The sequence below is a fragment of the Pinus tabuliformis genome, chromosome J (genome assembly GCF_031772625.1).
Source record: "Pinus tabuliformis cultivar Carrire ecotype Pingquan chromosome J, CPIR1, whole genome shotgun sequence".
Taxonomy (NCBI): Eukaryota; Viridiplantae; Streptophyta; class Pinopsida; order Pinales; family Pinaceae; genus Pinus; species Pinus tabuliformis.
In genome coordinates, this window is record NC_142295.1 from 1,603,385,700 (window position 1) to 1,603,398,229 (window position 12,530).

Genomic DNA, 12,530 nt, shown 5'->3' on the forward strand with positions numbered 1-12,530 from the left:
CATTCTATCCCATCCTGGTAGCGTGTCTCTACCCAATATGCTTTGGACGAAGACTTGCCAATCCTTCGAGACACTGTTTAGTGCCAACCATACTAGCTCTGAACATTGAGGTGCTGCTGCAACAGCTGCAAGCTAGTCTTGGACCTCTTGAATCCTGGTGAGAAAGGGATTTATGCCTTCCCCCTTCTGCATCCTAATTGTTGATTTGGGGTAGCATCGAATGTGCTCTAGCCATGAAAATTGGTGGAGAGGCTAAAGCATATGAGATATTCAAGACTCAGAAATGGTTTGGGCAGATTCTACCCGGTTAAGGAGATATTAAAATAATTAATATTTTTAATGGAGTTCCTAAGTCTAAACTTAGGAAAAATAAAATATTAATGGGTATTAATATAAAACTAGGTTAGAAGGTTCTAAATGACATGGATCAAGCCAAATCTAATCTTAGCCATTAATTAGAGATGTAATCTCGATCGTTGAAGGACCAACAGGAAAAGTATAAGAGAAGGCTTGAGGGTCAGTTGGAGACACACCAGAGTGATCAGTCATTCGATTTTCTAGAGTGGGGTTTTCTAAGAAAAGTCGAATCAGTGATCAGTTTGTAGTGAGGGGCAGTGAGTACTGGACAAAGAGGCAGAGATAGTGCCAAGAGACCAGCGTAGAGGCAGACGTAGAAGCCAGAGTAGGCCACACAGAGGCTAGCTGAGACAGCGTAGAGGCCAGAAGGGCCCGCGTCATCCACGCAGAGGGCGGCAGGAGTGACGCAGAAGGCCGTAGAGGTTGCGCATTGCCTCAGAGGGTTGACGCAAAGGCCAAGAGGGCTGACACAGTGCTTTAGTTGTGCTGGAGAGGGTTTCGTTGGGCAGATTTTCTGAATATCTACTTCCGAATAGAGGTATTATTGCTGGCTATTTTCTCTATCGGGTGAGCCCGTTTGGCACCCAGTTTTACTCAAGTATATACTGCATAATAAATAACCCTCAGAATTGTTGCACCAGTTTTCCCAAGTTGGGTTTTTCCGGGGACGAGTTGTCCAAAAATAACGGTGTCACTTGTGTGTTTGCTATTTCTTTTAGCTGTTGATCTGTAGATGGTTGAGACTGTATTGTGTTTATTTCGATGTTTATATGTTTAAATAACTTGCTCGTAATTAACAAGTAGGAGAAATAAACCAGAAGAATACAAATAAAATTTCTAACAGTTAGACTTAGAAATTTCAACACTAATGCATCTCAGCTTTTCTTCCAGAAACATCTTCCGCTGCTCGGAAGTACCCTGGTATAGCATGGAGAGAGCATCCCACATCTCTTTGGTCGTTCCCTTGGCCACTATATGTGATACTATATGATCCCGAACTCCATCTAGGATCAACTGCTGACCCTTCGCCATTTCCTTCCTGTATTGCTTGAGCTGGTATGCATCCTGGGGAACTGCCACCACATTATCTATTTAGGCTTTCATGCCATATTCATCTAGAAGGAAGGGCATCCTAGCCTTTCAAATGACGTAGATGGAAGCTCCATCCAACCTATCTTCATCTCTAAGCCCTACTGTGGCCATCTATGAAGTCCAAAACTCCCTCTTTCCCTTTGCTTAGCTACTGCTTGCACTTCCTCCTGGAATGCGCAAATCTGCTAGCTTCTACGACTAATCTGCCTAGAAATATTGAACTTCTAGACTCAAAGTTCCCTGAGAGAAATTTTCCCTCTACTGTGTGTGCTTTTCTCTTCCACCCAACGCAGATTCTGCTACTGCAACTGTAGCAAAACCCTCTGTGTCCAACCAAGGAATCTTCTCAGCGAAAAACTAAGTTGTTGATGCTCCCTCTGACTGCTAGAATCACTAACCCGAGCAACCTGGCTTTTCTGCAACCCTGCATCAAAAAATCAAATTCATGTCCCAGTGATTCAGCCTGCCTGTCTGAGCACTACGCTGCCTCTAAGAATTTCAGCTTGTTGCTCCCTCTAAACAGCGAAATTCCCTCTTTCACTTCTAAGCTTCCCGACTGATCACTCATGCTTTGATACCATGTGAAAATTCTAAAACTGAAATCTTACTGCAACAACTAGAAATTATTCTTCTAATTGTTAATTAATTTTAACAATTTATTTGCTACGGCAAATACTGAATAAATCACACTGCAACCTTCACAAGTAAAATACTGCGGAAATAATAGTGCTAGAAACTGAGAAAATACTCTCACACACAATAAAAATGACACCGTTATTTTTGAACAAAAGTCCCCAGAAAAAACCCAACATGGGAAAACCGGTGCAGCAGATGAGGGTTTTATTTTATTAAGCAGCAATGAAATCTGAGTACAATCTATGGATGCCCAACTGGCAATCCAAAAACCAAGAAAATCTGGCCAAAATTATTTAAGGGAATTTCCCTTCTTCCACAAGCAACCCCGACACAACTTCCCTTTAGAAAATTTGTCCTCCTGGACCCTCTGCGCAAACCCTTGGACATATAAGCCTGAAACTACCTCTGACGAAGTTGTTTTGCTTGTCTCTGCTAAGGAAATTCATTCTCCGACCCTCTGAAAGACTTTCTCGTCCTCTGGAAGCTAAATCGATTTTTCCTCCAGCTAAATCGAATTGTTTTTCTGAAGCAACTGCGCAGTACTCTCCCCTACCTCACTGGGAATAACTAGGCCTCTTGCTGCTACCTCTCCGGATCTAGAAAACTTCCTCCAGATCACTGTCTCTACCCCTCACTAACTTTGCTTCCTCACTGAAGCTCGAACTCTCAGGCCACTGATTGCTACTACTCTGGAAAATCAAGTTCTCCAAGTGTCTCTGGTGTTTTCTCCATCACCACATCGATCCCTTCTTATATCTTCCTATTGGGACTCCAATGACCAAGATTAAATCTTATTCAATGGCTCAGATCATTTCTGGATCGATCCGTGTGAGTTTTTAGAGAATTTTCACCTTGACTTAATTAATTCTGATTAATTAACCAGTTTTGCTAAGTTTAGACTTAGGAAATATTTAAAAAATTGGTTAATAATCTAATTAAGTCATCTCTAGTTGGAATTTCCAGAAACAATTTATGGGTTTTGGAGATCTCATGTATTCTAGCCTCTCCACCAAATGTTGTGGCTAGAGCCTAGAACACATCCGATGCTATAGAAACTAACATTAAGAAGTTGTGAGTTTCACTCCCCAGCAAAGTGAGGTAATCTTGGCATAAGGTATAACCAAAAGACCATTCTTATTTACAAAAATTCTATAACTTTTTATTTTTCAGCATTAGATTAATACTATTTTTCTTGCTGGATCTAACTGATTTCATCTTATTAGCAAGTTAAAACTTGGAAACTTTGAGTTTGTTGCTAGGATAGATACGTGGTTTATTTGGATATATCTTACACTTGTATCTAATCTATATTTTGCAGATGTGAACTTATTTGCTGGTTGTACCTTCATAAATCAGCAACAAAAGTCAAAGACTTCATGTTTCCAAACAGGTAAGTACCTTACTAAAGTATTATTTCATGACTCTATTGCTCTATGCTTGTTTATTTTTACATTTTGAGAGTCAAATATTTAAGTTTTCAGCCATAAATAAATCATATCTTAAATCTGGAAATTATTTATGCATTTGGCTTAAAGGGATATACTCTTAGTTCTCAGAAAGAGCAATTTCCAGTTTGCTGGAAATTGATTTTTCCTGCTATTACAGATTGGCAAGTCGGTTCTAATTTCTAAAGACTCATTTGACATGCTCTAACTTCCGCACTCATTTGACATCTCATTTGGCACTCATTAGGTGGCTAATTTGGGCCTAATAGGTTATTGTCTGTGTTTTAAGCAGACTTTTAGAGTCTGATTTTACAGGACAGCAAGTTATTTTGACTCATATGTCCTAAACCAACTGTACAAGCAGTAAACTAATAATATATTTGGTTAAGATAATTTCTATACACCAAAATCGACTAGTCTCACGATAAACTTTCTATTATTTGGTGTCATTTAATCTGCTGTTTAGTTTTTAGCTGCACAGTTATACCCAGGGACACCTAGATAGTCCCGGAAGTTACGACCTCCACCTTACTTTGACCCCATCTAAGACACAGGTCTTATTTGGAGTTGATTGAGGTTTCAATTGGGACTCCTCCCTTTACCATTTCGAATATTGTTGGATTAAATAGTGGGGGCTTGGGACGAGTTGATGGTGGGTCCCTACCCTGTGTGTGCCCATCCAACAGGTTTGCCAGAAGCTTAGTGACTCTGCTAATCAGATAGGTAGCAGGGAAGAACAAAATTGTCTAAATTTATTGTTGCATTTATTCGATGAGATCCATGAATATTGCTTTACATTTACTGATATATCTTTTACTCATTCACAGAGAAAGGAACTCTATTGTTGATGCACTATCAAAAGAAGGGACTCAAATGTCACAAGATAAGTGGTTTATCCATGAAGACAGGTAGGGCCAGAGTTCTGGATATTATCATCCTCCTTTTCATGATTGAGCTCAGGTAGGGCCAGAGTTCTGGATATCGTCATCCTCCTTTTCATGATTGAGCATCTTTACTAGACCGCCATACATTTGATGGATCTAGAATATGGCATAATTATGGGTTTATCAATAGATGATTCTGATAAGACAGCAATGTTTGATGATGTTCCTTTGTTATTAAGACCATACAGTGTGGTCATATAAACTGGATAATCAAGATCTGGTGCAAATTTAGGGCTATTTTCTATGAGGTGTTATATTACAGGACTCCGACTGTCTACTCCCTGTGGTGTAGGTTGATTTCATTTCTGAGAGATTTTTAGCTTTCATCCACAAGCTGTTTGAATGCTATTTCAGCATTTTGAAGAATGTAATTTTGTTCTTTTAAACAAAAATTATGATTTTTCTCTGCAGAAAAAATAGCTGAGGCAATGTAGTCTTTGTTAATGTAATAAAATCCTTTCTTGTTGTTTATGTTTAAAAAAGTTCCATTATGGTAATGATACAAAGACATAACTCTAGGTCAAAAGGTAACTTTGAATTTGAGTGCTGAAAAAAGGTCCATCGTGAATGAAACAAATAGAGTCTTGAACTATTTTGCATGTGATATTTGCTAATACCATCCTCTTTTTGCCTTTCCCATGTCTACTATTCATGGTATTTAAGGAGAATTTAAAATATTTTGTAAGAGGAAAACTCACAACTGCTGCAATATAAGAGTATGAGCATTAACCTGCTTGTGCATGAATGCAATGACACAAAAGTTTAAACTTTCACCTAAAAGAAAACATTGAAACACACAAGTATAAAGGTAGATAGCCCATGGGAGTGTTGTCTAGCAGCAAGCAGCGGTGTAATCAGGCTTGTATTAAAGTGGGGACCCAGTTTCAAACCCCCTCAAGTGGGTGCAGATGAGGTCAGGTGCAAGAACTGGGTGATTTTGATGGTATAGATACAGTCATCATGACACCACAGCTTAGCCAAAAAGATTATTTAAGAAGTGTTTCCCAAAAAAATAATGTCAAACAAAACATGAAGTGAAACTTTAATTGAAAGAACTTACTTGTATAGACCTGGTAGCCTTTCCACCAAATCCACCACCTACTCTTCTGGTTATAACACGTACGTTATGGAGAGGAAGACCAAGACATTTTGCAACACAGTTATGTAACATGCTGGGAATCTGGCATGAACTGTAGACTACTATACACTGATCTTCATCTGGTATAGCAAGTGCAGTCTGAGTCTCTAAATAGAAATAATATTGAGAACCCATCCTGACCTGTTGTGATCACCATCTTAGTAAGATAAATTTCTAAAAGTATATTCTCATACTTATCAAGAACCTGCACTTGGCATCCCAATGTAAATCTTAACATTCTTTTATTAGATTTTGAACACTACAGTAGCAAGGAACAGTAAAAAGCACTGAAATGGTCTTAGATTTGAAATTGGAAAAGTCACCTCAGTAGATTCAATTCTACAATGTGCTTCTGACATTCCTTTTGCAAAATCCCCTACTGGCATGGGAGACAACCCTTCAAGAACTTGAAAATAACTTTCTTTTGCTACTGCATCTTCCACAGACAGTATGGGAGCGCCTAACATCTCACAATTATACTGTACCTTCACTTTATCAGCTGCTCTTCTAGCATCATGCCAAGTATTTGCAACCTAATCAAATGAACCAAAAAGGTTGAGCTAAAGAAAATAAACACTGTAAATCAGATAAAAGTATTCCCAGAAACCAAGTTCAAACTTCAAAGACTCTAAAGATGCGAATAGATAGAACAAACAGTAGGCTAGGAATTGTGGTGACCTACTCATAAAACAAGAGCATAAAAAATAATATCTCTATCCTGCATATACAGGTGGAAGTAATATTCACAATTGCACAAGTCTTTACAGGATGATAATTACCATGAGACCTAATGGTTGGCCAACACATTCCACAATATCCTCAGCAAATAGAACTTCTGTGCCAAAGAAAGATTCAGCACCCACATTTATTCCTTCTTTTGGGATATCACTGACTGATATATAGGCAACAACTCCTGTAGAATCTAATGCAAGTTGTACATCAACCTTATTAACTGATGCCAATGCCTTTCCACTGTAAACAAATGCCCCATACAAGCAATTCGCTGGTGAAGGAATGTCATTTACATATACAGCTTCTCCTGCACATTTAGAGGGAAGCAGCAGGCACTTCTATCAAAGTCACTATTTATTTAAGTCTCAATAAACTGAGAATATTAGATACAAGAGGCCCAAAAGTATGAAACCAATTCACTGCACCAAATTCACTTCCATCACCTTGTCCAGTTAGCACCATTCATTTCAGTTATTGTGCACAATATAGCATAAAGCACATGTCTCTATAATTTGTAATTAAATGTCTAACTCAACTCAAAATTTGCAGCAATTTAGAGCTGATTTTTAATGAAAAATATTTTGGTTGTAGCATGCTAGGATTATCTGCATTCCAACTTTCCCACAATCGATGTGGAAAATTAATGAAAGTCACTTCTCACTCTCTTACAATAATCTCTTCTAATAAGCAATCGTTCTGTGATAATGAACTTGAAGCTTTAAGTCAACTTTCACAAATATGAGATTAACCTTTTAGGGCTAATATTAAAGAGCATGAATATATGGTGGTTTGAGGCTGGAAAAAAAACCCTAGCAAAGGAAGTGCTGTCCCCTGAGGTGTACACCCTGTTAACCACCATTTTGTGGGTAATATCCATAGGAGAAACTTTTTCTCCAAGATAGTCCTCAGCCGGAAGCCAGCAGCCCCTTGCATCCATCAGCTAGCTCATAGTGCCATTTCTCCGCCACCTGAGCTAGCCATGTGGTCCCTCACCCATCTGCTATGATCGTATGTTTGAAGGTGGGCCTCCCGAATCTAAAGGTATGCCTTGTCACTTTGAAATTGAATTTTGTAATTTGCTTATTATGGACACTTCTAGGCATGGATTAATGGGAGGATTCGGCGGAAAGAATGGGCTACGTCTGTGCTTCTATCCACTAGACCCCTTTTAGGAATTAACCTTCGATTCTAGTCCTGTGGGATCTCTTTTATTGACCATTTGGTTCCAGGGATGGTATTTCACGTGAAACTCCGATTTTGGTTGCATGTTCCCGCTCCTTTATCCGCTTATATTACCCTCTTTCCATTCATTGCAGCCCCATTCATCATATTTCCCACCTGGGTCCACATGCCTCCATCGGTCCACATAGGGTAAGCTTGCCCCTTCCCCTTGCCCACACCTTGGGTCATGGCCTGGAATGAAACTTAGAGGTTGATGCAGCCGAAAAGAAAGTTAAAAGCATATATGGCCACATTCAACAAGAAGAGTACCACAAAATGCAGAAGATGGCTGGGACAAAAACATTTAGCACGTTGGCAAAAGCCAATACATGAGCTCTACCCCATCATCATGGCCATCACCCTAGTTCCTACAGGTTCTATGAGCCTTTTTCATATAGGAATCCATGATTGTCCCAACCCCTAGTGGGCGATGAACCGCCCCACCTGAAAAACGAGATTCCACTGCTATATCTTACACATCATGCTCTAACCCCTTGAGCTCCGAGCAATTAATCAAAGAAAATCATAAAAAGGAAAAAGGCATATAAAGAAGGGTGGACAAATCAAGGTCGGGTCACCTCATGTACTACGATTGCTCCCTCCTACACATTATAAACCCAAGTGTGGGCTTCCCTCTTATTAACTACCCTTGTACCCCAGCATGTGACCAAGTGCTGCCCCTTCTCATTCCCTACTTCATCCACCTATTTGTCACATGCCACCACATTTTAACGGTTGTACCTTGACTATTTATCCCCTTTAGAGGTAGAAACCACCTAATAGGACACTTGGTTAACTCCATTAGGATTTTAAGAGACATTGACACATTCGGAAGCCCATTATGGAAGAGTCAAGACCAAGCCATTATGAAGTCCCCACCTGTGTTCCATGGTTAAGTAAGCTCATTTACTCGATTTCTCTAATGACTTGTTTTATTGGAAGGCTAGGGGACACATTGGATCTTATGCAGGATTGCAGATGGTTTCCATTTGGGGTTTGGTCTCCCTATACGGGGTCTTAATCCTCCAAAGGATTGCATTGGCACATGTAGGGTGAGAGTTGAGAGCCATGGGCCTCCACAGCAGCAGAGTACACTCAATGGACCCCCACAACCAATCAAAGATTGCTCATGGTTCACCTAATAGATGAGGAGGATGCACTTGATCCATCATGCCCAGTCAGCCCCAGATCTACACCATACACTTGGCAGATGATCCAGGACTTCCACAATGATGTGGCATCACCTACACCATGATCCTATCCCTTGAGGGCAACCTACAAGCATTTTCGATTTGTTTGGAGACACATGAGGACACTTGTGTGCCCCCAGATGTCATTTGTGTGAAAATTCGAAAATCCCCTAATCACTACTGCAGCAAACTGATATTACTTCTCATACTTATTAATCCATGCAAGTTATTTATTGTGTTCTACTGTAAATATCGAAATAAATACAACTGTAGCCTTCACAATTTTAAATAATATGCAGAAACAAGAATTTGAGCAAGAAATAAATAACACACAAGTGACAGTTATTTTTGGACCAATGTCCCTGAAAAAACCCAATGCAGGAAAATTGGTGCAACAGCTGAGGTTTTGTATTATTAAGCAGTAATTTCTAAATAGAATCTTTGGATGCCTTACTAGCTATCCAATATAGAGAATTTGAATGACAAAAAGATGAGTGATATATACCTCACACTATCACTAGCGATCTAACACTGATCCAACCACTGAATGGTTAGCCCCTAGCTGCCTCTATGCAGTTTCTGCACAATCACTGCGCTACTCTGCGTCACAGCTTCTGGGGACTGTGTCACTCCTTTGGCTGATCGATTTTCCTCTAGAACTTCAACTTGCAGCTCTCCCGGTCTCACAACCCGGCTTATGGCTCTGGAACTTGATTCTTCAGCAAATTTTAGATATCCTCTCAAGCTATGCGCTGCCTCTGCATGGCCCTACGCTGCCCAGTGTGGCTCTATGCTGCCTCCTCTGGATCTCTCTCTACGTTCTCTAAGATGTATCCCCGGATCAGGAAATTCTCCAACTGAAAACTATCTCTACCCCTCACTGCAAGAAATCCGCTCGATCACTTCTCCAACAACTGATGCGCTGCTCTCTTCAGAAATCGATCTCTTGATCTCCTACTCGATGTGTTTTCCAAATGCCCATCGAGCCTCTTCTTATAATCTTCTCGTTGAGTAACCAACATCCCAGATTACATTCTAATCAATGGCTCAGATCATTTTGGCTTGATCCTAGTCTTCTTCTAGAAGTTTCATCCCCAGTTTAATTAATACCCTTTAATTATTTTAATTTCCTAATTTTAGACTTAGGCCTCCATTAAAAATAATTAATTATTTTAATAAAACTGTCTTCGGGTGGAATTTCCCAAAACGATTTCTTGTATTCTGGAATACATGTGTCCAAGCCTCCTTGCAAATTTTGAGGCTTAGAGCACATCCGATGCTACCAGAAATCAACACTACCTCTTAGCGAGGAATGTGCTCTAGTAATGGAACTTGTTGAAGCATCACTCTGACTCTATAACATCTCCCTCTTCGCTGCTAATGTCTGACATCACTGCCCACCAACTACTGCGAAAATGTTGCATACATGATGTTGTTAGCCCTGCCACTGCCAATGTTGCATTTGCACTACAACCTTCTCCAACTGTTGTTGCTACTGCATCAGCAATGGAAAAGCATCCAAAATTACTGAACAGGTGTTCAGTATGATGCATATGTTGCTAGAGTTCTGACTGCTGCTAGTCTCGACACTGTCACTGAAGCCACTACGCTGCTGCTAACTCTGCTCTGTGCCACTTGCACTGCTGCCAAGACTAGCATTGCGCTGCTCAGATCCTAACCACTGCAACTGGCACTTTGAGACTCCTCTGCACCAACTGACCCGGTCCATCCTGCTACTTCTAATATGGGCTCTCGTAGCAAGGTATTGATCCAATAGGTGGACTCCTCAAGGTTCCTGCCCATCTGTAGTTCTTTCGAACTATTGATTTGGGGTAGCATCGGATGTGCTCTAGCCACGAAATTTGGTGGAGAGGTTGGGGCACATGAGATCTCCAATACCCAGAAAGAGTTTGAGCAGATTCTAAACAGTTTAGGAGATATTAAAATAATTAATATTTTTAATGGAGTCCCTAAGTCTAAACTAAGGGTAAATAAAATATTAATGTGTATTGATATGAAACTGTGTTAGAATGGTCCAAAAGACATGGATCAAGCCAAATCTAATCTTAGCCGTTGATTCGGGACTTAATCTCGGTCGTTGATATGTCAACAGGAAAAGTATAAGAGGAGGCTTGAGGGTCACTTGGAGAAGACACCAGAGTGATCAGTGATTCTATTCTCTAGAGCGTAGTTTGCTAAGAGAGATAGAATTAGTGATTGGGAGTTGTAGCTTTGGGGAATTGAGTACAGAGAGACAGAGAGGCAGAGATAGTGCCGGGAGAGCAACGCAGTAGCCGAGGAGTGTGACGCAGAGCCAGCCAGGGCTAACACAGGGCCACGCAGAGGCAGCCGGGAGCTGCATAGAGCCTCAGAGAGGCCAATGTTGCTGACGTAGAGGGCCAGAGGGCTGACGCAGGGCCTCCTAAGACTGACGCAGACCCATCCGGGGTGATGCAGGGCCAGTGCTGGGCAGAGAGGGGCTGACGCAATCCATAAAAGGCTCACGCTGGGGTTTCTGGGGCGGATTGGTGCTGAGGAGCTGCCGGAAGGATTACCTGGGGTTTTAGCCAGGAGATTTGTCTCAAACTGAGAGGTATTACTGCCAAGGAAATTCACTGTTGGGTAGGCCAGTTTCGGCACCCAGATTGTACTCTGATATTGCTTAATAAGAAAACCCTCAGATAGCTGCACCGGTTTTCCCACATTGGGTTTTTTCTGGGGACATTGGTCCAAAAATAATGGTGTCATATGGTGTGATTGTTTCTGTTTCCTTTAGTTGTTGATCTGTAATATGTTGAGCATGCACTAGTGTTTATTTTTCAATATTTACATTGTAAATAACTTGTTGAGTAAAATAACAAGTAGGTAGGAATAAATCAGATAAAATGCATGGAGGGTTTCTAACTAAGTAAACATAGAAACTTCAACATGGTATCAGAGCGTGATTGCAGATCACAGGAGGACTAAGAGCATCAGCCGAGCGAAGCAATAGCAGCAGAAAATCGTTGTCCCGAGGTGACAGAAGCTGTTTCTAGCGGAGTAGCAATAGGGAAGGGTGACGTAGTGCCTGCATCATCAAGGGTGAGCTAGGAAGAGGCAGCGCAGAGGCTAAGGAACACAAAGGGAGCCTCACGCAGAAGCTGGGAGGGCTGACGCAGTTGGCTGAGGAAGCTGAGTTGCTGGTGCCGAGATTGCGCAGAGCCTAGGAGCTCTCACCTTCAAGTTGCTGGGTTTTAGAAGGCTGTGGGAATATCGCAGAGTGGAGCTGGTGAGGTACTATAGTCAGAACAGTACCTGACAGAGCAAGGCCAAGAGGAGGGAGTTGTTGCCAAGGGTTTCTAGCCGAGGAACTCGGATCAGTGGTGCAGTTGCACAAGACGATCAGAGTAGGGGGCATCTTGACAGCGGCAGAAGGATTTCCAAGAGGGAAATTGGAACTCAAAGGGAGTCCAGAAGAGAACTTCCAGATGGGAAGTAGAGACTCGGAGGGATCGAATAGAGAACTTCCAGGAGGGAAGTAGAACATTATCATGGCACTACACGGAGTAAGAGACCAAGATAGACTGGACGGAGTGTCGAACTTCGCAGTCTGAAAGGCCAAAATCTTATCCGTACTTGACAGAAATCGTGTCAAGAACTTCGCCTTGAGGGTAATAGCTATCCCAGTCAACCCAAATGATAACGACAAGTACGAGGAGGCAATGGTGAGGGCCAAGAGCATCACCCTTGAAGGTGTCAAGGATCATGTAGTACCACACATTGTCAAGAAGGAAAC

The 12,530-nt window shown here is 41.3% G+C and overlaps 1 protein-coding gene and 1 long non-coding RNA gene across 3 annotated transcripts in view; one reads left to right on the forward strand and one right to left on the reverse strand.

Annotated features, from left to right (window-relative positions):
- The window catches only part of LOC149233609 (uncharacterized), a 196,762-nt gene extending 192,108 nt beyond the window's left edge, over positions 1-4,654 (forward strand). Inside the window, exons 2-3 of the long non-coding RNA XR_016248240.1 lie at positions 3,404-3,475; positions 4,358-4,654. This is a non-coding gene — a long non-coding RNA (uncharacterized LOC149233609). The remainder of the gene's footprint in view (positions 1-3,403; positions 3,476-4,357) is intronic.
- The window catches only part of LOC149233608 (indole-3-acetaldehyde oxidase-like), a 355,169-nt gene that overhangs the window by 192,420 nt on the left and 150,219 nt on the right, over positions 1-12,530 (reverse strand). For both annotated transcript variants that reach the window (XM_089379808.1, XM_089379809.1), the window contains exons 3-5: positions 6,392-6,651; positions 5,936-6,145; positions 5,535-5,753 (exon numbers count right to left, since the gene is read on the reverse strand). In XM_089379808.1, the coding sequence (XP_089235934.1) occupies positions 5,535-5,753; positions 5,936-6,145; positions 6,392-6,651 (689 nt within the window). The remainder of the gene's footprint in view (positions 1-5,534; positions 5,754-5,935; positions 6,146-6,391; positions 6,652-12,530) is intronic.